At 38.1% G+C, this 27,442-nt stretch overlaps 2 protein-coding genes across 6 annotated transcripts; both read right to left on the reverse strand.

Moving 5' to 3' along the window:
* Positions 1 to 769: 769 nt before the first annotated feature.
* On the reverse strand, positions 770 to 18,545 carry LOC104604434 (uncharacterized). Of its 5 annotated transcripts, XM_010268763.3 has the most exons (7): positions 18,176 to 18,545; positions 17,828 to 17,869; positions 17,462 to 17,544; positions 16,483 to 16,772; positions 13,119 to 13,224; positions 2,363 to 2,506; positions 770 to 1,151 (listed from the first exon to the last, which is right to left on the reverse strand). In XM_010268763.3, the coding sequence occupies exons 4-7, from the start codon at positions 16,737 to 16,739 to the stop codon at positions 930 to 932; spliced, it is 729 nt and encodes a 242-aa protein (XP_010267065.1). In that variant the 5' UTR covers positions 16,740 to 16,772; positions 17,462 to 17,544; positions 17,828 to 17,869; positions 18,176 to 18,545; the 3' UTR covers positions 770 to 929. The 5 variants fall into 5 exon arrangements, with proteins under 5 accessions (XP_010267065.1, XP_010267064.1, XP_088746934.1 ...); XM_010268762.3 differs by lacking the exon at positions 17,462 to 17,544; XM_088890808.1 differs by lacking the exons at positions 17,828 to 17,869; positions 18,176 to 18,545 and adding an exon at positions 17,718 to 17,802.
* A 1,752-nt stretch (positions 18,546 to 20,297) lies between these two features.
* LOC104604435 (jacalin-related lectin 19) lies at positions 20,298 to 21,967 on the reverse strand. Its single transcript, XM_010268764.2, has 3 exons — positions 21,841 to 21,967; positions 21,407 to 21,631; positions 20,298 to 20,884 (listed from the first exon to the last, which is right to left on the reverse strand). The coding sequence occupies exons 1-3, from the start codon at positions 21,841 to 21,843 to the stop codon at positions 20,495 to 20,497; spliced, it is 618 nt and encodes a 205-aa protein (XP_010267066.1). The 5' UTR covers positions 21,844 to 21,967; the 3' UTR covers positions 20,298 to 20,494.
* Positions 21,968 to 27,442: the final 5,475 nt, after the last annotated feature.

Genomic DNA, 27,442 nt, shown 5'->3' on the forward strand with positions numbered 1-27,442 from the left:
CGGGACCATAAACACCCCTAATCTTGACTCACCGCATCTTCATTGGATTTGGATACCAATTTGAAGTACCAATTGTAACCCAAGCAATAGGGTACCCATTGCCACTCCCGCGGCCACCTAAGTGACAATTAGGTTAATGCTCAGCCCCTTGGTTGCAATCGTTAATCGTTTATTTAGGCTGAATTTTGGCCAGAGAGCAGGAGTCAGCCTGCTCCTTAGCATAGATCCCTAGTGGAATAGTCATCCCATTTCCCTATTCTCAAATCAGTAGCCATGCAAAAGCACATCCCTATAAATGTTAGAAATGTACTAAAATTTCCAGATTGAGTCTTCTGGCCTTAATTAATGATAATGAATCTGATGATGAGAGTAAAGGTTTGTTATTTTCCTCTTAACTCTTATCTCTTAAGAGGAATCTTTTTAACTTTAAGAGAAAATTGGTTGTTCGATTCCTCTTAGCTCTTATCTCTTAAAGTGCAATCATACAACTCTTTGTTTTCCAATGATTCCCTCAAAAAGACAAACAAAAAACTTTCATATATGGGGTCAAAATGGATATTTGATAATTTTCAGAATTCAGAATTCAAAACAACATTCTCACCATTTAGAACTTAGAGGAAAGAAAAGTTCACAAATACCAATATACCTCTTAATGTAATTATTGCACTTTCAGATGTCAGATTTCAGAGCAAACGAACAAAACCTAAGTCTTCAAATACTCGATGCATGAAATCAAATTTAGAGAAATCCGAAAACCAACGTAAGCCTCTTTTTAAATCATAACTTTTATTATCAAATATATCTCCAATTAGGAAATAATTGAGGAAGTAATATATTGAATTCAAAAAAGTAGGGAGGAAAAATATCATATTAACAGAACTCAATAACAGCATTATTCGGCCTATTTACACTCAACTCTTTTCAGAAAATCAAGTAAGTTCATCTGTTGGGCCCGATTCATACAGGTCATCATAAGGGACTGGTATTCGTATTCTGTTCAGGACAGATGTGCGCCTCTCTTGGGCATCTTTCTGTTCAACTCCATTTCGTGTTTGATTTGTACTCTCATTAGAAGATTCGCATACAGTGCTTTCAGAAGGGCCCTCCTTTTGCTCTGGAACTTGTCTGGTACCTTGTTTCATGAATTGCTTCTGCAATGGAGGTTCAAAACATAATTCAGAAATTACAAGTTCTTTGTTTGTCCCGGAAATTACAATGTTATAACCCATAGCTGACGAGAGATTTCCTTCAAGCACATAGCTAGCCTCCCACAGAGAAAATGGGTAAATAAATTTTAATTCAAACTAAAAGTATATTAGTGGCATGGGTCCCACACTAACTCTAAAATGGTAATGTTTCTAAATTAGTTCATATCCTTAATAACAAATCAAGTCTAATTTTAGTTTTCCAACTTATATAAAAAAAAAAAATCACAAATACTTTCAAGACAATACATTGGTTTGGGTCCCATTCTATTGGATAAAATGGAGTTCACATCTGCACCCCAAAGAGGGTGCCCCACAAACGCCCCACATGCACATCTTAGCATGCATTGGGTACATCTTTCGTACTTGTCATTGGGAAATGTTCCCAATACACGGTTGGGATGTTCTGTGGGGCGCAGATGTGAACTCGATAAAATGGATTTCTCATTACAAACCAAATCTTCTTTTTTTTTGTTCAAAAACAAAACCTAATTTAGTCTCTAAATTCTTCAAGACTTGTGTGTGGATGGTGGGTCTCAAACAAATGCGCTTACAGTGTAATTAAGTGACTAGTGCATATTGAATGTAATGGGGGGTGACCCCAGTCCTAACCTGTCTCCGGCAGGTTTCTGTTTGTATCTTTAATTTTCCTAAAAAATTACCTTACGTTTTCCAAAAAAAATAATGTAATGTTTGCAACTATTCTTAACCATTTTAGTTATTTACAGTCACATTGATCATAGTTAGCTTGTCTTGCATCTAGCATGAGCTTGGATCTCCTACCCACATGCATACCCACAGACACTACAGGTGCGCTATCTCCCTTGTCGTTCATGGTGAGATGCTCCCAATACAAGGAGGTAATGTCTTGTGGGTATGAATATGGGAACCATTCCATTCGTAGATAGGAGACCCTGAGTGATCTAGTATATACAAAGTAATCTAATAAAGGGAAAGACTTGTATCACAGACACTTCACAAGAAGAAATTGTTAATGTGTCAAGTCACTCTACCATCTAGTCTGACCAGCTATAATTTCCCAGGCAAGAGCCAGTTAAACTGATGATGGAACTATAGATCCATCATGTGTTATTATAACCGCTTCATCCCAGCCTCAAAATAAATTTGTGACATTACTATTTCCATTAATGACATACCTCAAACTCCTTTCCCCTGGTCATTATCTCCTTGTAAGCTTCTGGTTCACGTGCTTTCAGAATGCTCCATAGAATGCCACCACCTGTTCGAGGGTGCTTACCATCAGCAGTCATCTGGCCTCCACTAGCCTGTATTGCTTCCACCTGAAATTTCAATTTGTCAACAAGAACAATCTCAACTCCTTTTTTTATCAATGACAATCTCAACTCCTTTATGTTCCAGTAATAACAAAATTACTAACATTCAAATAGTTGAAATCCACAATGAAGATGGCAATGTGTCCAACACTTTACTAAAAACATTGAGCATGCAGGTAAACAAAGGTTCCTAACAGGGAATTCAATTACTCACAACTTAAATGCAGAGATACGAATGCAGAATAAGCATAACCTTTTTCTTTTCCTTTGTCTTTTTGTGAGTTCACATTAAAAAAAATCTTTCACCAACGTAAAAGTAAAATCTCAAGAACAAATTCATTTTGCAATACTACCTCTGGCAAACACAGACAATATAAGTTTGACAGATAAGAATTAGCGCCCATCCGGTTCGTGGGAATAGGGGTCTAGAATCGGAATCAGAATGGCCCAACCATTTGGTTGGGTGGAATCAGAATCCCATTCCCTCCCCCTTGGGAATGAGATCTCATTCCAGCTGATTCCAATTCTGGTTTTGATTCCCCATCTGAACCAAACAGGCTATGAGAACAAACCATTCCAATACTGATTCCGAGGGATTTCGATTCCGATTCCAGAAGTGAACCAAATGGACCCTTAGATCTGTACAAAGAAGGCCTCAAAGCTCTCAGAACAGACTTGAACAGAGTACCACCCTAAACAGCTTGCCAATTAAATGTAGGATCCTTTGAATTCTTTCAGTATCAGAGCCAATCCGACAGTAAACTACTAGCATCAATAGAAAAATGCCTATAAAAACTTTGATAATAGATGACCATAAACTACAAAAACCTACAAAAGGACCATAAACTGAAGAATGGATCCCCTGCTACTCTTTGATGATAGAGGGACAACAGAGTATAACTTGGCTAACCAAGGTGGGCAAGACCAGGACATGAGAAAAAGAAGAGGGGAGGTCCAAACAAATACCCCAAGTGCAGCAAGTCTTGACAGAGACCCTCAAAGCACAAGAAATACAGGACATCACATAGAATTTTCCTTTCTCTGTATTCTTTCCAAATATGAAATAACTTCATTTATTTGATCACACTGACTAAAACATCCTTCAATTTCTGGAAGAGGGATAAACACTCATTGATTTCCCTAGGGACACGGGTATACCTATGGAAGGTAGGATTCCTAACCACCAACCCATCTTGAATAGAGATGAGTCATCAAGAAGAAGAAGAGGACTTGCACTACAATCCACACATGAGTTAAGTTAACTAACCATTTAAAGATAATTCTAAGTAATCCTACAAGGGAACTTGCACTACAATCAAGAAGAAAAAATAAAATTAACTTTTCCTTGTCTACATTATTTAGTGCTATTAATAATCATTTGTTGCAGTATTTTCCCTCAAACTCCCATCACTTCCATCCACTAATTGACCTTTTTTGATTGGTAACTGATGGTGCACGATTTGGTGCTCCCTGCTGGAGGACAGCTCGGACGTCCAGCTGGCCGAGCTGCAAGAAAACAATCAGAGTACCCGGGGTGAACACTCTGTTGCTAAGTCAGTGAAGAGTTTTGAGAATGCTAGAAAGCAAGAGAACAAGAGAATCATAGAACAAAATTGTGCGTACCTTCTTTGGTTGAAGGGGATGCCTTTATATAGGTGCAGGTAGTCGTGAGCTTCACATAATGCGTCCAAGGTCTCTAGGAGGACGTGGCTTATTGGCCAGCCATGCTTGGAGGTGGTTTCCGCGTAAATCGATAAGGCTTATCCGGTTATCTCCGAAGCGGGCAGCGCAGGAGCCAGCTCTATGGGTCAGGCAACGTTAGGGGTGGCAATATTGACCTTGGCCCTTTTGACCCACCCAACCCACCCGCTTCAAAACCCACCCATTTCAACAGTGAGTTATATGGGTCAAGTGACCCATTAGGGTCAAGGAAAAGAGGGTCAGGGTGGGTTGGGTCGAGGGTACCCATTGGGTCAAAAGGGGTTAGGGTCACTTGGGTAAGGAGAGGGTCAAGAGAGGGTAAGACTGTAAGAGGAGAGGGTCGAGAGAGAGTTGCTGCACTGTCGAACAAAGATCTTTGGGTTTTCCTCAGTTCTCAATCGAACGAACTTCCATCATTGAAGATTAATCCATTATTTAAGTTTCAGATCTTTGCTCTTTGTTCCACTAGTCATTAGATCAAGTGCAAGATCGAAAGGTGTTAGGGTTTCAATCCATTTGCAGTTATTTGTTCTGCCACTGAAGCAAGATTGTCCTCTTTGCCATTGAAACAAGTTTGTCCTCTTAGCTTCAATGCCATTGTTTCCAAGAGTTCTCAAATCTCAAGTCACGTGTACATCAGAGTTTTGGATAGGTAAATCTTTTGACATTGCTCAACCTTCATTGATTATCTACCTCCCATACTCATATTGTTCAACCAAAAAGTTGAACATGAAACATGTCTGAAACTTGTCCCTGTTGCATATATTTTGCGCAAAAAGTGCCCAAAACATATATTTACTCTCCAGTGGACACAGAAAGATCCCCATTGGTTAGGTGGGATGATTCATGGCAAGTTGAGTCATGGGCTCATGGGGATCTCTCTGTGTTGGACGACTGTTGGAAGAAAAAGATAAAACAGAGAAAAGAACGAAATGGCTACAAGGCTGCCAGACTGGATAAATGAATGTCTCCCTTAACTTGGTGCTTGTAATGGAGATTCATTTATTAAACACCGCAGATTTACAGTATAGTCTAATGCAAATCGACCCAGCAAGTATGTCTTCAATTTGTTCTTTTATCAAATATTTAATGGCCGCTTGTCTTCTCCTTATATCTCGTCTAGAGGTGATGGTTCTAATTAAGTTGGGTTGACGTGAGCGTCCATTCCTGATAACTTCATTTCTTTTATTTTGTTTAAGATTGACGATGACTTGTCTGAACTTAGATTCTGAGGCTGCCATGCGCCCATGCCCATTGAACATGGTCACTGTTTTATGACAATCTTATCTAATATCCAGCACTGAACCCCACATCAGTTCTGTAAATTTAAATTAAGGTCCACGGCATTGACTGATTGTTAATTAAATTGGAGCAATGGAGGTCACATCTTCTACTATGCTGCACAAGTCCAAGCTCATAACAGTTGTATTATTATAATTTATAGCCTCAAATCCGCCGCTCTATTCATTATAATATGGTTTGGTAAAGAAGTTTTCAATCAACACCATGGGATGGTCTCCAATGAATAAAGAATATTGGATAGAACAACAAAGTTTCAGCAGACTGTTTGAGTTTAAACATGACTTCATTTAGAAAGAATTATCTTCAGAACTTTAAAGAATATTGATAGAACTTCTCTGTGTCATCCAAATTAAATATTTGATACTAGAAACATTTATTTGGAATTTTCTAGTTAGCTGATCTTTGAGCCTATCACTCTCCATTCTAGGAGGATGGGACACCTGAGTAGCTTACCCCAGGTTGGAACACATGGCAAGTTATATGGCCCCAAACTATGTTAGAGGTCTTGTACCCAAGTAGCTATGAAAAGTCCCTAGTTGTCATCGATGACCCCAACAATTCACAATGTGTCTAATCTTCCAAGCTCACTCTTTTGATTAAAATAACATTAACATTATACACCAGAAATGCCACACTTCAACAACTTCAGCTTTTTAACTACTCTGATACTTATGGTTTATAACTTTAACCCAGCACAGACATGATAAGACTTGATCATGCCCAATCTAGCTTCTAAAATAAACATTCCAAATATTTCCTCAAAATCTCTATGTTCTTTTTAATTAAATAAGGTCTATTACTTTCCTTCTTGTTTTTCTTCTGTTAGAAATAGCAAGGCATGAGTTTTGATTGTATACTGTCACTAATTCAGAAAGTATTATTTAATAAAATGAACATTTTCACCAATCTACTAGACCAACCCATAGTTTCCTGATTCAGCTACCTGCTTGTGTGGTACTAATTGGCCTTGATTCATAATGAAGGAAAATTACAAATTGGGGTAAACCATGCACAAGCCATAATCTTTTATTTATTTTGTTTATAATTAAGGAACAGGTTAATTACTTGCTTTTGTAAAATAGAAAAATAAGTAAGTTGGTTGACAAAAAATGGATATTTTTTGTCTGAAACTTGTCTCTGTGTCCCTGTTCCACATTGCTTACTTGGTTTTAGTAGCAAATATATAAATGTTCAAGGTTACTGATCATAATAAGGCAAAGCTTTTCTGAACTTGGTGCTAAAGATATTGGGAATGTAGGATCTGATTACCATCTCAGTATTTACAGAACGAAAACTCAAATCAGTAATCTCTTGGTTGAAAGCAGAGTTCACCCATCTGGAATTTTGTATGCCTAGAAATTCATGTGGTATTTAGCTAAAATGATTAAGCATATGTTTCAGTTTCCTTGAAGCAACAGATTATTATTCCATCTAGAGGAGCATCCTTGAATTAGCAACAAACTATTGTAGGCATGAACAAAGTATTGTTCCATGTCATACTCTAATATATAGCATCTATAGGCATGGTCAAAGTATGTACTTAATTTTGCTCATGGCTAAATATAAAGAATGTTTTTTTTGTATTATTTCTCTTATTTCTCATACACTTACAATATGAAATATGTATTTTTTTTCTCTTTGTCATACACCTAAATTGTATGTTTGCATGTTTTTTTCTAGATTTTGTTCAAAATGTCAGAAAGTGATACATTTTTTTCTGCAAAAGCTATACACTTTCTTTTATAATTTTCTACTTTTTTGCATTTTCTGCATTTTTCTGGTATTTTCGGAATTTTCTGCTATTTGTCTGCATAATGTTTTCAATATTCTGGTATTCTCTGCTATTTTCTGCTATTTGTCTACAATTTTCGGGTGTTTTCTGCATTTTCTGGTATTTTTTGCAAATTTTTGATATTTTTGGTATTTTCTGAATTTTCTGGTATTTTCTGCAATTTCCTGGAATTTTCTGATATTTTCTGCATTTTTCTTGCATTTTCTGCTACTTTCTTGTATTTTCTGATAATTCTGAAAATTTCTGCTATTTTCTGCAACTTCCTAGTATTTTCTGGTATTTTTCTGCAATTTTCTTGTATTTCCTGCATTTCAAAAATTTACTGGTATTTACTGCAGATTATGCTAGTTTTCTGCAATTTTCTGCTATTTTGTGGTATTTTTCTGCAATTTTGATTGTATTTTCTGCTATTTCTGTAAATTCTGCTATTTTTCTATAATTTTCTACTATTTTCCTGCCTTTTCTACAATTCTCTGTTATTTTTTTGCAATTTTCTGCTATGTTTTGCTATTTTCTGAAATTTTCTGCAAATTTCTACATTCTCTGCAATTGTCTACTACTTTCTGCATTTTCTGCTATTTTCTTCAATTTTCTACTATTTTTCAGCATTTCTGCAATTTTCTAGTATTTTTTGCAATTTTCTACATTTTTTGTGAATTTTCTGCAATTTTTTCTGATTAATTTCTGCATTTTCTGGTATTTTCTGTTATTTCGGCTATACGGGTCAACCCAACCTGTTTATCGTGGCAATCTCAGGAGATTTGTTTCTCTCAAAAAGTTGTTATTTTTCGGGTATTACGAGCGGACACGACCCGTTTCTACCATGTGGCATCATTTAGAGGTGCTTCATCAAAAATGTTATTTTTGGGTACATGGGTCGATCCGACCCGTTTATACCACTTGACAATCTTGGGAGAGTTGATTATCTAAAAAATTGTTGTTTAGGGTATACGGGTCGACCCGACCCGTTTATGTATTTATATGCGATGGTAGGTGGGTTAGTATGGGTGAAGGTGGGCAAGGGTCATATGAATGGGCCAAGTGGATTAATATGGGTGGGTCAGCGTTAGGGTGGGTTATGACCCTTTAACAAGCATTGATCATGGGTCAGGATGGGTGGGTTGGTATTCAACCCTTACCTAACCTAACCCAACTCAACCCACCCATTTGCCACCCCTAGGCGATGTGATCCCGAAGGACTAGGAGACAATAAGTTGCATGTAGCAGACGCTGGTCGCCACGTCACACAAGTCAACTCCTAGACCTCAGTCAAGTCAGTGGGACCTCGGCGGGAGGTCGCCCCTCATGCTGAGGTCCTTGGCTCAGTCCTGACGAGATCGTCAGTCTGCTCCTGCCAAAGTGCATACAAGTCGGCCCTAGATGAGGTGGTGTTGAGCGCTCTCCAAGGTGCGCGGGGTGCATCCAAGGTGAACTCAACTGTCTTGGAAAAGGCAAGTCATTACCTACATGGTGCTGAGGTGTTATGCAACGGTTTGGAATTGCCACGTGATGTGATGTCACTGGAGGGCCAGATTACCCCTCATCAATAACCATCAAAGAATTTAAGTTGTGGTAAAAGAATGATTATTTACAATACTGTTGTGCCTCGCACCCCTCACACTACCTTGAGTAGCAACATGAAATCATATTTTTGGTTGCCACCCAAGGTTTAAAATTTCAATACGATACGCCCAAAAAGATACAGCATACGCATGGAAATCGGACGTCTCGTCTTTTTTTTTATGTGTATCAGACCCGTATCAGGGGTGTATCGGGGCGTATTGACGAAAAGGATACGACCAAAAACTATAAAAAAAATAAAGGGGAAAAGCAAGCTTATTTTCCCTGAAATAAGCATTCTTTCACCCCCAAATGACTCAAACTCCAAACCTCATTCCTATAGTGCTAGATTTGCAAAAATTTGCAAGAAACAAGTGTGAATCGTTAAATTTTTCGAAAATTTTTCAAAATTTGAAAAGATATGGCAAAAATAGGTAAGTTTTTTCAAAATTTTATAATATCTTGTGATTTCTTTTTTTCTTAAATGTTTAAATTCATGTTGATCTACATTTCTTACATTCAAAATCATAATTTTTTTTGTGTTATTAATAAATTTATGGAAATTTCATGAAGATATTTGGGGAAAATATAAATTAATAAAAATTTTGAAAATGTAATTTTTCTTTGCCTATAAAGACTAAATATGTTTTAGATCTATGGATTTATCTATCATATCCATAGAGCAATTGAAATTTCTTCTCTAGTATTTTTTTTATTTTTTTATATTTTTAGAATTAAAAAATAAATAATAATTAATTATATTTTATCATTTGATCACAACAATTGAATATATTATAATTCTATGGATGATCTATCATATCCACAGATCAATTGAAATTTCTTATTTAATAATTTTTATTTTTATATTTTTAGAATAAATAAATAAATAAATAATTATGTTTTATCATTTGATCACAATAATTCTATGGATAATTTATCATATCCACAAAGCAATTGAAATTTCTTCTTTAATAACTATTTTTTTAATATATTATATAATGTTTATTATTTTTTATAATTTTTGTACATAAATAATAAATAATTATTGATTATATTTTCACTTAGAAGTTGTTCCAATGCATGTTTTATGGTTGGGTTAGGAAAGTTGGGTTTTTCCCATCCCATAAAACATTAAAACTTAAGAATTATAATTCATAAATTATAGTTAAGCATAGGATTTTTAATGAAATTATAATTAACTACAATATATTTCTTCATAAACCATTAAAATATATTAATTTAATGTATGTACACCTCATCGATGTCGTATATTTAATGTTGTTGATGTATTTTTATGATTTATTAAAGTATTTATAGTGTTTCCAAGCATATCTATGCGTATCTTAGTTTTTCTCCGATACGCATGCATATCCAAGGTGTATCCCGATATGTCTCATAAAATTGCCTTTCCGATACTTTGAACATTGTTGCTGATGTGGACGCGTATTGGGAGCAGCAGCAGCAATGATCCGGTGTTCTCATCCTATCCAATTCGGCAGCAACAGTCTTATCCATTTGGCATATTAGATTAGACTATCTTGTTATTCTTATCTTATCTTATTAAGTTAGTAGATTATATTATCTTATCTTATTAGGTTGCCTTATCTTATCAGATTAGGATTAAGAGAGACTTATCTTATTAGATTAGGATTAAGAGAGACTTATCTTATTAGATTAGGATTAAGAGAGACTTATCTTATCTTATCAGTCTTATCTTATCAAGATAAAGCTGGAGGTCTCCCTATTCAGCAAGGAGTCTCTCTAAGAACAGGACTCTTGTAATCTCCTATTTAAGGAGCCACTATTAGTGAATAAAGGCATCGAATATTCAGTCAAGAAGAGAGTAAGGAGAGTTGGTGATCTCTTGGATAAATCACCATTAGGGCGGCCAAGATAGGTTCATCAAGAGCAGGGAGGAACAAGGGAAAACAAGAGGTTTTCCCCGTGGACCGACCCATGATGAGATCCTATTCGCGGGCCCATAACATTTTGGTATCAGAGCAAGGCGTCATGGGTGATCTAGAGCAGCTGCCGTCCAGGGTCCACGAACTCGAGCACCGGCTCGTGGAGACTAGCTCGGAAGTATGGGAAATCAAGGACGAAGTCAGGGAGCTATGGCGTTTGATGGAGTTATTCCTTTCTAGCAAGGAGAGGAACACAGAAGGGGAGGCAGCCACTAGTGGCTGCCGACCGGATCTGTCGAAGTCTTCCGGCGAGCAGCAGATCGTCAACCAGGGAGCCGTGGTCATTCCCAAGTACAGCAGGTTGGAATTTCCGTCGTACAACGGCAACGAAGATCCCTTGGGTTGGCTGTACCGGTGCGAGCAGTTTTTTCGCAATCAACGGACAGACGACCGAGACAAGGTAAGCCTAGCCGCCTTTCACCTAACGGAGGAAGCGCAACTCTGGTTCTATCGATTGAAACAGGAAGAACCCGGACTCAGTTGGACCCAGTTCAAATCCTACTGCCTTCTTAGGTTTGGGCCCCCACTGACAAGCAACCCCTTAGGTGAACTGATCAACCTCAAACAGACGGGAACGGTGGCTGAATACCAGCGCCGATTCCAGACAATCCTTGCCAGAGCAGCTTCGGTATGACCGGACCAGCAGGTAGACATGTTCACCGTAGGGTTAGCAGAACCCTTGAGGGTGGATGTGGAGATGCAACACGCCCCCAACCTGGTCACAGCCATGAATATAGCTCGTGCCTTTGAACGCAAGCTACAACTCAGCCGCGGAACCTTTAGTATGGGGCGGCCTCCATCAGCATGGGCATCCCCGGAACCACTCGGAATGGCTCCATATTCAGCAGCCAGCCAAGAATGGAAGCCACAGACGAGCAACAATTCCAGATCAGCATCCAAAGTGGGGAGTAGCGTCGTTGCACCCCCTATTAAGCACATGTCCAGGGCTGAGATGGCGGAACGCAGAGCGAGGGGACAATGTTTTAATTGTGATGAACTCTACTCAGCAAGGCACAAGTGCAAGAGACTTTTCTGCCTCCTGGTGAAACAAGAGGAAGATGGGGATGAACCCTCTTCACTGGAACCCGATCTAGGAGGGCAAAGTCATTCCACCTATCCGGGATTCCTTTGACTGTGTTTCAAGAGACCCATCCTGAATTCGAGCTTGAGGACAAGCTCGTAGTCCAGGAGGGGAGTAATGATGTGGACGCGTATTGGGAGCAGCAGCAGCAATGATCCGGTGTTCTCATCCTATCCAATTCGGCAGCAACAGTCTTATCCATTCGGCATATTAGATTAGACTTATCTTGTTATTCTTATCTTATCTTATTAAGTTAGTAGATTAGATTATCTTATCTTATTAGGTTGCCTTATCTTATTAGATTAGGATTAAGAGAGACTTATCTTATTAGATTAGGATTAAGAGAGACTTATCTTATCTTATCAAGATAAAGCTGGAGGTCTCCCTATTCAGCGAGGAGTCTCCCTAAGAACAGGACTCTTGTAATCTCCTATTTAAGGAGCCACTATTAGTGAATAAAGGCATCGAATATTCAGTCAAGAAGAGAATAAGGAAAGTTGGTGATCTCTTGGACAAATCACCATTAGGGCGGCCAAGATAGGTTCATCAAGAGCAGGGAGGGAGGAACAAGGGAAAATAGGAGGTTTTTCCCGTGGACCGACCCATGATGAAATCCTATTCGCGGGCCCATAACAGTTGCCACCTTTGAAAGTTTGAATATGTGAGGCTAAACTTTGCTGGAGCCTGGGTGCAGCATGGGCAATTCAAGGCTGTCAGGAGTGGGGCAAATATTCAGAAATCATTAGGGACATGGATTAGCCCTCTACTCTGGCTCTATTGGACAAGGGAACTCTACAAAGACAGAGTTAATGGCAGTATTACATGGACTGAAGTTAGGAAAAGCTCTTAATTATACAGATCTCATTATAGGAGATTCAAAGACTGTTGATGGGCTCGTTTAAGTACATAAAATAGAAATTGAACATCTGTGCTACAGGCATATCAAATGACATTGTCTAGCAAGGCAGCAATAAACTTAAGTCGTGTATACCTTCAACAATGAAGCTTGCCATATACATGTTAAGTCGTGTATACCTTCAACAATGAAGCTTGCCATATACATGCTAATCCATTTTATTATCATATATTTCATGCAAACAACCTCATATGTTTTTTTATTGATCGATCAAATAACCTCATATCTTATTTTCAATCTAATGTACAAGCAAATGATCCATGGTCACCAATTATAGCACATGAATGGGGAAAAAAGTTTACCTCTCTGACAAAATCACCTAAAGCAGATATACCAAGACAACTCACGGCATTCCAAACCAAGTAAGATTTCTTTTCCTTCAAACGTCTGCAAGCATCTATAACAAATCTGTAAAAGATAGAATTAGAAAACTAATAAAAAGTTCATAGTTACTAAAAAGAAGATTAAACTAAGAACTCCCTTCCACCAATTGAAAAGATAAAAAGGAATAAGTTCTAGCAAAGGCAATGAGAAGTGAGGTTAGTTTAACAAACAGAGTTCAATGAGGCACTTGTGAACTTGGATACAAGCAATTTTGTCAACCCAAACCTTATCCATAAATTGATTGATAAAAAACCCTTATCCATAAAAAAAAATACATAACCAGAAATCCAAAGAGTTGGTAGAGTTTGGTGAGCTTCTTTTCATTTTTAAACCACCATTGACAACCTCAACTTAAACCTAATGCAGGTGAAAAACAAGTAACCTAACCATAGTGAAGACCTTCATCCTCAAAGAGCCAAGCCATGGGTAAGGCTGTACAATAAAAAATTGCTATACTTGTTACAACCTCGGGCTATCAAGTGTGAGAACACAGGTTTAAGTAGAGTGCAGCCACTTTGTGCAAAAAATTCCAAATGTTAAGTCTGTATCCAGTCCATCCCTCTGAAGACCCCAGATTGTTGTGACCAACATTGGGTAATGACCTTTTTAAACTAAGTAAAAATATTGAAGGGAAGGATCTTGATGAGGGTGGATTTGGCCCTCCAATGATATTGTGACACATGGCACCTCGGAACAACTAGGTGACACCCGGAACCACTTAGGCAACAACTTGTCTTAGCCAAGTTGATGGTGTCCCACTTGGCGGCCTGGCTCAGGCACGACATGGCGGCCTTGCCCAGGCGCCGACCTGGCGGCCTGGAACAGGTGCCAATCTGGCGGCCTAGCACAGGCGCTGAACTGGCAGCCTGGCACAGGCGCCGACCGGGCGACCTGCGAGACGTGCTCGCCGACAAATTCGACATGCATATCCTAACACTCCCACGATCCTTGGAAGTTGGCCCACGTGTCGAACGATCCAGAGGGTGGTCAACGTGCATGGCGGTTGCCTCAGGGAATCTCGGACCACTTAGACGATTTCTCGGAAATCTCGGATGCGGTGCGTGAAGCCCACGCCAAACAATGCCTATATAAAGGTGCCAACCCCAATGGCATAGGGGGGCAAGTAAGCATATTCTAGCTCTCATACTTTGTGATTTTTAGCTCACAGTCTACTATGAGAGTACTGACTTAAGCATCGAAGCAACCTCGCCGAGTTAGCCACCCCGGGTCCTCTGACATTGATTCCTTACGGGTCTCTAAAGAACTACGAAGCTCAACAATCAATCCAGCTCGGCCCTCTGGTCAGCTCGTCACCTAACCTGCCTAGCTCGGCCCATTCAGTTTGGCACCTAACCTGCCCAGCTCAGCCCAGTTAACTCGACACCTAATCTGCCCCCAGCTCGGCATCCAGATCCTCATCCAGCAAAAGTTCACTTCGGCCTCTGAGTCATCGGCCACTTGGAAGTAGACCAAATGACGAGGTACTTAGCACAAAAAATTGATACATCAGATCTGAAACAACTTTTAATGTTAATCAACAGAATCTAGAAGTGTGCACAAAAGGATTACAAATTTAACAAAAAATCCAACAATAAATACTCGTTCATATTTTTGTAGCACCAAAAAGTAGCAAATATACAAAAGTAACATTTTGTGCATTCCCATAGTACAATGCATTGGTGTACATGGATGCTGCTATGTAATCACATTATGACATCTCAATACTTTACCAATTCAAGAAAAAAAATAGCACATAAGCAATTTTCACAGAAAAGAAAAGTTCTTCATAATCTTCTCTTCTCCTCATCTTCTATTGCGAGAGAGGGTAATAAAAATTATAAGAAATAATAAAACATTATTATCCATAAGGATATATGATAAATCTAATCATTGAAGGAGATTTTAAATTGGTTGTGGGGTGGATGAAGAATCCAGATTCTATTATTTGGTGCTTTGGAGATGAAATTAAGAAGTTTAAGTGGCTTATTAGAATTATGAATTTGACAATACAATGTGTCGGGAGTTCAGCAAATGACATCGCTGACTTGCAGCCAAACAAGGGGCAAATATGGAAATGTTGTATTGGTCTCAGTTGTAATCTGCTTCTTTCTATAGTTTATAATTTACTTCTGTTTCTGGGAAGGGTCGGAGCTCACACCTCTCCAAGGATTGCATGTACTGTTTCAATCCTTTGATGATAAAAGTTATTTATCAGAAAAAAGTTCTTTGACCTTTTCTATAAGGATATATGATAAATAATTAAAAGCACACTGAAATTGATAAGGAAATTTAACTTAAACATATAAAACAAAATAAATAGTAAGACTGCAAATTGTATCTGTTGGCCTGAGTTAGAATTTGAATCAGATCCAACTAAGGCCACTGGAATTCAATATGTTTATAATTAGATTAAATAAGGATACACCCCAATCCTATCCAGTAATATTTAAACATGTATGCTTATATCTACATAAAAGAAATATGCATGATATAGAATATTAAAGTCGTTTTTAGTTCATTCTATTAAAAATGCATTACTATTCTGATTATTTATAGCTTAATTTATTAATGGTATAGAATATCTGAATCCAATCCAAGTTCAATATGAATCCAACAGATAAGATTCATATTGAATCTTAATAATAATGGATCACATTTATCAAGGTATTTCCAATTTGATCCAATCTGTTTGCAGTCCGAAGAGGAAGAAGTGTGGTTTCTTATTTTGGATTTGGTAGGCCTTGTCCATTGTTAACAAAACAATAGTGTCAAAAGCCGAACTGAAAAACTTGGGTTCATCAGAAGTAAAATATATGGAAATCCAAAGGCCATTGGAATAGAAATCGTAATCCAAGCAAAGAGTTGAAGACAGATCCTCTTTTTCCATTTGATAAGTTTTTTTGAAAAAAAAAAAGCCTTTTTTCGCATAAGGAGAACTTCTCTTAGCAATTATTGGAGTATTGGACAAGAAAGAAGGTTTACTCTCCTGCATGGATATACATTGAGCAAATGTAGAACCTTTTCATCAAACTCTGTAACAGATGGTGATTTCATATACAGTGGCAATGAAGCCTATTGAAGATGATCAATAAATGGTGGCCTTACCAACTACAACTCCCTATCACCATGAAATTCTACCCAGTTTTTTAGTTCTCTGGTTTGTTTCTAAAGGTCTTATTTTCTATCCCATTCCATCTGAAAAATAAAAGCAATTCTTGACTTCTTCTAATAATTTGTAAGATACTAAATATTGTAATAATCATGATATAAGCATGAACTTACCTGTTTATGTCAGTGACATTTGAAACTGAACCACTCTTCTTATTTTTCTTCCTTTTCTGTCTACGCCTGCTGTTTCTGCTACAAGGCTGCTTAATAGCCATTTTATCATCTTGAACCATGGTCTCTTCTGTCGATCCAATGGTTTGACTCTGCTCCTTCAGTTCTCCTTCTTCCACATCAATCATGTCAACATCATGATCATTGTCTAGGATTTCCTCTGCAGGTATGGACTCTAGTTTGTTCTCTCTATCCTCCATGAAACCAAGAAGACTGTACTGGGATTGAAGGATCTGCATGAAGTGACAACATAGAAAAGAGTAAATCCTGACTAAAATCATAACAGCAAATATCAAGAACATCTAAAAAGAAACCATAGCATATAAATATTCCAACAACTAAATTGTCCACCCTAACCATTATTATTCTTACCTAAAAGAAGCAGGAAAACAGGACAGACAGGAAATCCAAATTTGAGATATGGAGTAAAATGGCACCGATTTAATTTAGATATCTAAACATGGAACTCTAACTTGAATGAGGTTTTGAAATAACAAGATAATACCAAATACAGGGCAAATAAAGATCCAATAAAATAATCCTAAACTTGAAACCAGTAGGGAATCAATGCAGAGCCAGTGTTAAAAAAAAAAAAAAAAAAAAACGAGAGAGAAAAAAAAAGAAACTTGAAAACACCATCAAAACTCATCCAAAATAACAAAGAAGAATAGGCCCGAGAATCTTTTACTCCCTAGTGGGGTCGTCAAAGCTGTGGATGTGGATGCAGCTTTGACAGCACCCACTAGCTGGATTAGGAGTCACGACCTCCATTTCTGAGGAGTGAGGACAGCGGGATCCTACGTAGATTAAATCAACAGAGAAAAAATTAAGACCAAAACGTAAAAACGAATTAAAGATAGAATGATATGAAGTAAGATATATATAAAAAAAAAAAAAAAGAGATTCAACTATCAAAACGTACCAAATAAACAGGGTTAGGATGCTCGGTTATCAGTTCGGGAAGGTGTGAGGCACCCCTACTGATCCCAAAGAAGGTTGCCAGAACTGGTACCGGGTGATTCAGAAACACGAGACAGAAAATTAAACAACAGGCAATTGTGATTAATTATAAAAAACAGGTTTTGAACAAAAGACAGAAAATGAAACAACAGGCAATTGTGATTATAAGAGTTTCTTATTTTATTTTATTTTATTTTTTTAAGAGAGAAGGAAGAAACCAGAGGGTCTGACCAACATCCCAGTTTCCAGAGTAAGAATTAAAGAAGCATCAGAGGTGAAAAAGCTCATGTTGTCCGCCTCCAAGATTGAAGACAAGTATTATACGAACCTTGGAGTATTTTAATGCCTGAAGTCGATAGAAATACCAGAACTGTAGAAAAAGATAAAAAAGAAAAAAATGCAAAAATAAATTAAAAACAAAGAAGAAATAGCCCTGCAAATAAGTTAGTTATACACATTTAAAGCAAATTCTAAAGGGATTCTTTTGGTCATGGGAAGTTGGGGGGTAGTTCACTTCCCTTCCCCGTTTCCATACACTGGTCAATTACTCTTCCCCCTAGATGCACAAATAGCGAATGGAACACACAGATAGACAACCTCAAACTTTTCAAACTACGCACTTAGCTCTGAAACCAGATGCAAACTTTAAAATAATAAAAGTGAGAAATGACCGTACTCTTATGTAATCTTGTAACTGAGGATCGAAATTTGAGTTGCTAGAGAGATAGAATAACAAAGAGTCGGTGGAGAGAACAAGCTTGTCTCGCACTGATCGTTCCTCCTTGGGTCATGCCTCTAAGAAATGCTGGGTAGACAGACGCAGACTTCCATCACACTACTTGAAAGCTTGAATAGGAAAGGAATGACGGACTGAAACAAGCCTTGAGTCGCCCTTATTCTTCTCTCTTCGTCCAAAGCTCTAAGAGAATGTGGGCCGACTGCAGCAGGGCTCGAGCCGCTCGACAGAGAGAGAATTTCTTGCTAACATAGTGATTGAGGGAGAAACCTGATGAGGCGTCCGTGGCTTCAGGATGAGAGTTTGCGGGGAAAAGGACTGAGGTGAAACCTATTAACCTAAGTCCAACTAAGGTGAAACCTATTAACCTAGGCCTGGACTGAGGTCAAACCAGAAGTTACATCCAAGCCCAGCCCAACAACATAGCCCCACTTAGGTTTGGGCCCAGACCAAACATTGAATTGGGCCAGGCTGGGTTTGGGTTGGATCTGTTCAAATTGTAGTCCCATGGAGAGAAGAGAAGAGAGAAAGCACCATGAATATTGACTTGCAAACTATGAAATAAGGGGTCGTTTTCAGAGAGAATATTTGGGTGGTAGATTAGATATTAGATGTAGGCTAAAGATTACAATCTGATAGATGTAAGTTTCATATAAAAAAGGAAAAGTCAAACTTACAATTTGGTCCTTATCCTTTAATCAGAGAAATAATCATCGCAAATTTGCCATTCATTATGCCACTTGATGTTTTGGATCAAGTGGAGCCCGATTGAGCTCAAATCAAATGACCCCATTATTTTTGGGGTCCTCCAAGTCCATCTTCAAACCAGTTTGACGTTAAGATTATGTTTGGCTTGAAGGAAAAGGTAGGAAAAGGAAGAGAAAGCGAGAAAATCTATACAAGGTTTGTAAAGATTTTCTTACCTTTTCCTACTTTTTCCTTCAAACCAGACATAGCCTAAAGGCTTGTAGTATAGAGTTTAGATATCTTTAATTGAGTTGGCTAAAGGGAGTTTCTTTTTTTCTTTCTTTTGTCACGTATTTACATTATAGACTTACTGACCACAAGTGAGTATAATTTTGCAGGTTTGATCTCAAACTTCTTGTTTTTGGAGGGGTACCAACAACTGGCTGAGGGAAAATGATGATTTGAGGGACATCACATCAGCAGCCCATATATACATCTCGGCATGCATTGAGAATATTTCCTATACTTGCTATTGGAAGATATCCCAATACACGATTGGGATGTGCTGTGAAGCGCCCATGTGAACTAGACATAAGGATAAAACTCTCCACCAAAGAAATTCCACTATGATGAATTGGTGAATTTACTTTGGTTTCTTGTATAAAGCAAGTACATTGATACCCCCCCACACACACACAAATAGGGGCAAAAGTTTTTTTTTTTTTTTTTTTTTAAATCTGGTTTCATTATACGTCTAGACACCAATGAGACTGCATTGGTGAGGAACGAATTGATAAAAGTAGATGTCTAATAAAGGGCATTAGATAAGAGAAAAGTTGTGGTATGAAATGGTAAAAAATGATTTTTTGGTATCATATAAGGTTTTTAAAATTGGACAGGACAGGAAACCGTTCTGGGTCCGGTTCCCAGGCAAATGGTCTGACCGTCCTGTTCAAATAGATGGCTCATACTGACAAAATATTAAAAGAACCCAAAAACGGCCAAAATCTGTTTCCGGGTTGAATAATTCGATCGCCCAACTCAGCGATTCGTTGATCAAATCAACAGTTTTTGGCCAAATAACTGCGTTGGGATAAAACAAAACTGGTCAAATGACTGATTACCGATTTTTTGGTCCAACCATCCGGTCTGATCCAGTTTTAAAAACATTGGTATCATATATTACAGATTACAGGAGAATTAAGGGATTGGGCTGCAGTCAAGTGGGTTCCACTGCAGCCCAATTTCTTAATATTTGGAGCCAGGCTCAGCTTGAAAGGAGTACAAATACTGTGTACTCCTTCCAAACTGAGCCGGCCTAAAGAATAATTTAAAAGCCTGTAATTTGACAGATGAAATGGCTCTTATGACAAAATGTAATAATAAAACGCTCTTCATGTCACAACTATGAAAATGGAGATACAAAATGTCTATTATTACATTACAAGCATTTCTTTCTCAAGCACGCAAGCTACAAATTAATAAAATACTCAACCCGAATGCAGTTGACCGCATTCATTCATGTCCATGGCAATAGAAGTGCAAAATTGATTCAACTTCAACAATATATTTCTATGCATTCCTCTTGCGAATTGCAGCTCTATTACTGTTATTATTAGCAGTACTGTCTTCACCATTTCTTGGAGCTACTAGGGATTTTGATCTTTCACCAAGTTTTTGAAGCTTCAAACTCACCCTCCTAAGGAGCGTTGGTGCGTGGGTGCGAGACAAACGGAAACCGATGGCGTCCAGATACCAACCATTGCGGCCCCAGAATCCGATGATCGACCCTCCATCCATTGGAAATGAGAAGGGCATCCCTTCTTCCACCCCAAATGGTCCGAAGCTGCCCTGGTTGCTCTTAAACGTCAGTGATCGAATCACAGGGGTGCCACCATGTACCACCGGACTGTAGTGGCCGCTTACCGTCGTCAAGAACTCTTCTGGGTATTGCAACTTTATCTGAAATTAAGATGAGTACATGACAGCATCAATACAGTCGTTGATATATATATATATATTCTGCCTAATGGAAATGCCAGGATTATGAGTGGGGTTGGAAGGGAGGGCCAGAAATATTGTAACTGGGGTTGGCTTCGATTAGGCCAATTTTAGATTGATCCGGACTCTGTGTCCAAGCTTACCGATGGCTGCAGTTCATGGTTGAATCTGACTTTGTGTTGGTTTGATAGAAAATGAGCGATAAAAAGAAAAATATTTTAGATTGAAGTAACTTTCATATATAACGTAACAAGGCATATTGTACATTGATCAACCAAAACTTGTTAGTAAAAATAGTGTGATTCTGCAAATTTTTGGGCCTGGATCTAGGTTTTCTGTCCAGGCCTCGGGGCCGCGTAAGGTGGGTCTGAGCCTATATTTCAGGCCAGGCCCAAGCCCAGCCTTGCACGACTTCCCATTAATTAATTAATGCCAAGTGAGCTGAGAAGAGAAAGGATTAAGGCCTTAAGGGAGGGAGCTCACAGTTGTAGTGTGGTTGCCTCCGTTTCCACCATGTTTTTCAGCTAAAACAGGCTTGCCACTCTTATCATACTCCACACGAATTGAATCAATGCAACGGTCATAAACAAGGGTGATTGTTCTAACTCCGCTATAACTCCCATCATCCCAACTGGTCCCACCGTTTCCTCCCCATGGTCCCACCACTATGGCCCTTCTCGTTCCACCATCTTTTTTCTTCTCCCCTTCCTACATAGAACATAAAACAAAACAAAACCCCATGAAGACATGAACATCAGTTTCAGTTACCCTTCATAAAAGCTTGAGACAACGTACAAGATCTGATGATCATATTCATAAAATTCTAATTCGAATTAGAATGGCCAAACCAAAACACAGACCAACTTTGGTAACTAATTTAACAGAATTTCTTATGCAAGTGAAGAGGTGTTGCGTACCATATATCCAGTGAAGAGATGGAAGATGGAGCCGGCAGAAACAAAATTTTGCAGCGCCAAGTTGGTACTCCTCAGTTCTCACTGAGAAGGGTGTTATCAATATGTCTATGTATATATAGTGGACGAGAAAATGGGATTGCGAATCAGAATAGGGTTCACTTTCCAGCAGGATCAGCACCATCCACGAATTTCTGCTTTCCCTACATCTGTAAAGTGTCAATGACAAGATACTCATCTGAAGCATGCTTAAAGTACTGATACGTGGAAATGTAGAAATTTATTATTATTATTATTATTATTATTATTATTATTATTATTATTATTAGGCTCTATTTTAGAATTGAGAAGAGTGTAAATGCAAAAATGTTCAATATAAATGCAAATATGTTGTTTCATGAAAATGCAAAATTGGTTTAGTTTTATAATGACAATTTTGTATTCATCCAAATATTTTTAGTTGTGATGGGTAGAAACATGAATCTCTGGATTGAAATATACCTTTGTCGTAATGATCAATTTTTCTCTTATTTTAAATGTATACATGTCTTGAAATGTGTATTTGATGCCATTTTCAAGACACAAATGCATTCTTATGGACATTCACTTGCATGGTTAAAACTGTTCAAACCGTCATCCAGTCAAGATTTTAAGTCTTTTTCCTAAAACCTGTCTTTTGGTCAAAAGCTGTTCAACCTGGATGGTTAAACCGTGGAGTTGTTTAACATGGTCATTGGGTTATAGGTTACATTCAGTGTATGTGCAAACTTTCACAGTTTGTAACTTTAACCTAGAAAAAACCCTCTTTTTGATCTCAAATCCCAATATTTAACATTTTCACAAATAAAAAATATAATATTAAATTTAAAAATATAAAGTAAGCATACTTGGTTTTTAAAACATTGTAATAAGTTTTAGGGTTAGATATTAGTTAAGATAAGAAAGATCATATTTCCTATGACTTGGTGTGAGGACAATCTGAAAACCCCTCAATAAAATGCAAACATACCGGTATTTGAAATAAAAAGATCAAGAAACATAACTTTGTGTTTGATTTAAAGTACGGTAAAAAATCAAAGTGGGGTAAACTTTACACCCCAGTTCAATTTTGCAGGTATTTGTACGGTAAATCAGTGTAAAACTCCATTTTCAAATGCCTTTACACGGATAATCAACGTAAAAAATACATCAAAATTATCAATATAAAACTTATCCCCTTTCTACCGTTGAAGTAAAAATCCTCTCTCGTCTTTCTTCTCCATTTCTCTGTATGCTCCATCTTGCTTGTGGTTTCTCTCTTACCGATGCCACTACTTCTCTGTTGAATATCTGGTACAAGATACATTCTCTCTCTCTCTCATACACACACACAAATCTCTTTTTGCAGGTTCGAAGTTCTGTTCATACAGAAAACACTCAAGGTGCATCATCGTCTTTGTCTTGCGATGAACAAGGTATATACACTATTCCGACCAAGTGAAGCCAAACCTATATGCTTGCCACTAGATTTGAGCGAATGATGCCAATTTGTCTCACATCTGTTGACAAACCATCTAAGCAGAGGTTGAGCGTATAGATTTGGTGATATTTTATCAATTTGGAAGTTTGTATTGTTCTGGTAAATGAAATGGATTTACCCAAAAATCAGAGCTCACTGCTCAATATTAGATACTCATTTCGCTTTGTGTTAGGGGAATTGACTCTAGAGTCTCATCCAATCTCTGCTTATATAATCTCCATACCTGGACAGATGTTGTGTCATTTTCACAAGAATAATTGATTCATTTTTTATTTATAATTCGCTTGAACATTTTATTTATTTTAATATTTTAGAAGAGTATACTGAGAAGATAACACCCATTTGGCATTGTTGAAGAGGCACACTCAAGCCGATATTCACAACATTACTAAAAGAGGGTGATGTTCAAAACATGGGTTACCCTTTCTAGGTTGCCACTTCAGCTGTTACATGGAATTTCCATTTAACAGTTTTTTTTTTTAATTTTGGCTGACTTTAGCAAATTTAATTGATAGTATAATTGGTTTCTTTAAATTGTAAATTAAAAAAAAGGCATATCTGGATTATTGTTGAAATGAAATGGTATCATTCTACTTTTCCTTCACATTTATTAGCTCAAGCTTATCATGTAAAATGGAAGTGATGATGCGCAATCCGGTCGGTCTTAGCTGTCAACGACCTTGCCTCTGAATCGAGTAACGGGGGACCTGAAACGGGGGAGATGAAGAAGCTCCGGGGGGAACCCGGTGTAGAGGCTCCGAAGCTTAAGTTAGAATCCTTCAAAGGCAAGATAAACCAGATAGCGCAAAGTTTGCATACCTCCTCTTTGGGGGTGGAGAGCCTTTTATAACCACCTCGCGCACTCACTCCTAGACTCCTGTCAGGTCGGGAATGAGTATTTCCGTGCTTCTGCCAGTCCGGGCGTCATTGCCTCTGCTGGGGCAGAACTGTCATTGCTCCTTTTGTCGGAGCCGTCTCTGTAACTGGAGGCAGTGGTGACAGGTGACGGTGGCAGGTGGCCGTTGGAAATGCGGCCGTCAAGCATCAGATCCCAAGTCAGTCAGGTGTGCCGCCCCTGGATACGGACTCCTTCGGTGTCAGGTACGGCGTGGTTCGTCTAGTTCAATGCTCCGGGAGCGAAGTGCCTGGAGCGGTGCGTGAGGCCAAGTCTTGAGTTCGGATAAGGGGAGGCCCCGAACTGTCATAAGGCGGGCCAGTTCGGGTCCCTGCTTTGTGTGACGGGGTCAAAAGGGGAGAGTTCGGGCTCCTCGCAGGGAGTCCGATCACTAAGTAGGGAGTTCAGGCCTCTTGCTAGGGAGTTCGAACTCTAAATAGGGAGCTTGGGCACTGAGTAGGGAGCTCGGGCCTCTTGCTAGGGAGTTCGAGTTCTAAGTAGGGAACTTGGGCCTCTTGCTAGGGAGTTTGATCACTAAGTAGGGAGTTCGGGCCTCTTGCTAGGGAGTTCGAACTCTAAGTAGGGAGTTCGAGCTAAGTAGGGAGCTCGGGCCTCTTGCTCCCTTCCCTTTGGCGTTTGTACCTTTGGTATGCTGTCTTGAGTGCCGAGCTACTTGCCTTTTTTGCCACGTACCGTAATTTGCGAAGTCGGGCCAAATTTTCCTTCATCAGCAAGCATCCTTGTTAAACTGGTTTTTATTTTTCAAACGAAGAAAGCTAAAAATTTGCTAATCTAATCTCTAATATAAAGAAAAATATTATAATTTGGTTTTTGTTGTTTGCCTTTTCCGGATAGAAATTGGAAAGTTCTCTTGATCTTCCTAGCTAGCTAATTAAAGTTGATCATCCAAGGATGCCTCATCTTTTGACAAGGCAGAGATGTCTCTGTAATATTGTATTTCTGTCTTTCTACAAGAAAATATCCAAAATGCCACCAGTCCCAGACCGGGTATGTGTATCAGAGAGCTTCAGTGGCAACATGCAAGCCCAATGGTACTTATTGCCTTTTGTTGTTAAAACATGGGCACTTTAGTAAAGGTGTACCTTTATGGTTTTAAAAGCAATTACCACAAGCTACATCTATGCCGCTAAACCAATTCACATGAACCTGGTTAATGGGCGTTACAGATTTCAGAGTTGCTGCCAGTTTAGGCCCCACGAGGGTAGGGGTCATAAGATACCGGAGTCAACATTCAACGGCTATGACCCATCCTGGTAACCTTGGAAATATATGGCAATAACTCAATTAACGGCAATAGGAGTTAGTTGGATCGGAAATTTACAGTGATGTAATATTTCAAACACTCATAAATATGTTATGATTCATTTGTCCAATATTGTTAATGTGAGGTATGCTACATCGATGGTATGGAATGCTCTTGTGGGGTATTTATATGTTTGGATTCCTTTCCTCTAACAGCTAGTTTTTAGGGATGAATTCTCTTAACACACAATAAAATAATTTCATTGAATTTTACACCTTGCAGTCCCAATTTTCATCGATCACTGAATCAGTTCATATTTTCCATAAGTGTAAAATTTGAATTCACATCTCACTTGTTTTGGTTACAACTCATCTGATTCATTGAATAAAATACCTTTTTTTTTTACATTAGTTTGCATATCAACCACATTCTCACCTTTTTTGGGCCGCCCACTTTTTAAATAATGCATGTTAATTTATTCTATTTAAACTTTCAAGATACTGATTGATTGATCACAAATTGTTTAAATATCATGTTTTTCCAGTATGATAGTGGAACCCATTATTATAAGGTGGGAATATGGTTGATTGGACTGTTGGAGTGTACATTTGAGCAATTTAGTTGTCCTAATGTATTTCACGTGGCAAAAAATGGTGGGTTCATGCAGGAAGTTCTCCACTTGACTTGACTAGTGAACCTATTTTCATTATAGTCTATGGAATAGTGGGCTTTTTTTGTGATTGAAATACCCCTATTTAAATAGAATTGGAATCCTATTCCTATTCACATTCTTCCATTTGAGGGAATGATCATTCCCTGTCCTTTCTTTGGGAATGATATTTCATTTCTGTTCATTCAAATTTTCATTTCCATTCCTGTCTGAACCAAATAATTTACGGAAATAGACCATTCCAATTTCAATTTAGATTCCGATTCCGACTACAACCCAAACAAACCCTAAGATATGATAAATCCATTCACATGGACAGCAACCAGCACCATGGTTGCTAATCTGCAAAGCACCAATAATCGACTTCCTAGAACAAGGGCAATGTGTTTGGTGTTGCACATTTAAGCTGCTGCACATGTTTGATACTCCTCCAATTTGGCTTGATGATGCTTTTTTAAAAATTCTTAATTTCCTGTGATGTGAATATTTGATGAGTTGTTTTCCCATGAAGAGAAAATGGGAGACATGGTCCTTTTCTATGCATTTCTTCCATATAACACTAAAATAATGCATGATTGCATCAGTGAAGACTTTGGGATCAATGATACCCGAAAGCGACCCATAATCTCCACTACCTGCTGGCTTCATATTCTTTTGCCCCTTTCATTAGTGGGGTTGTGACTTTGGTATTTTGGGTTTTTATTATCAGGCATATATGCCCTAAATCAATGGTCAAAAAGTGTCTGATTTGATGACAAACAAAACAATGGGTCTTTTATTCTGGTTATTTGGAAGATTCCTAGCAACTTAAACGAGGAAATGCGGTTGGGAAGGGTACCGCTGTCAATTGGATTTGATTTGGTCCAATCCAATATTGGTCTATTTACAAATGGATTGGATCAAATCCATACAAATTAAGTTCAATGCAGTCCAAATAAAATGCAAATGGACCGGATTTCAATTCGGTCCAAATTGAATCAAACACCAAAATAATATTAAAAATCTAAAAAATATATGAAAAAACTACAACACTTGCTACATTCCAATTCCATCCAATTAAAATGCAAACGGATGAGATTGGGTCCAATCCAATCTAAAGTGAATGAATAAAAGTACTTTAACAAAAGTTCTTTCATAAAAGTATATTTGTAAAAATGCTTTCATAAATGTATTTTGATAAAAGTACTTTTGTAAAAATGCTTTTGCAAAAGTACTTTTATAAAAGTACTTTCATAAAGGTGCTTAATGGTCCAAATT

The sequence above is a fragment of the Nelumbo nucifera genome, chromosome 6 (genome assembly GCF_055504915.1).
Source record: "Nelumbo nucifera cultivar China Antique chromosome 6, China Antique-T2T, whole genome shotgun sequence".
In the NCBI taxonomy this organism is placed as follows: domain Eukaryota; kingdom Viridiplantae; phylum Streptophyta; class Magnoliopsida; order Proteales; family Nelumbonaceae; genus Nelumbo; species Nelumbo nucifera.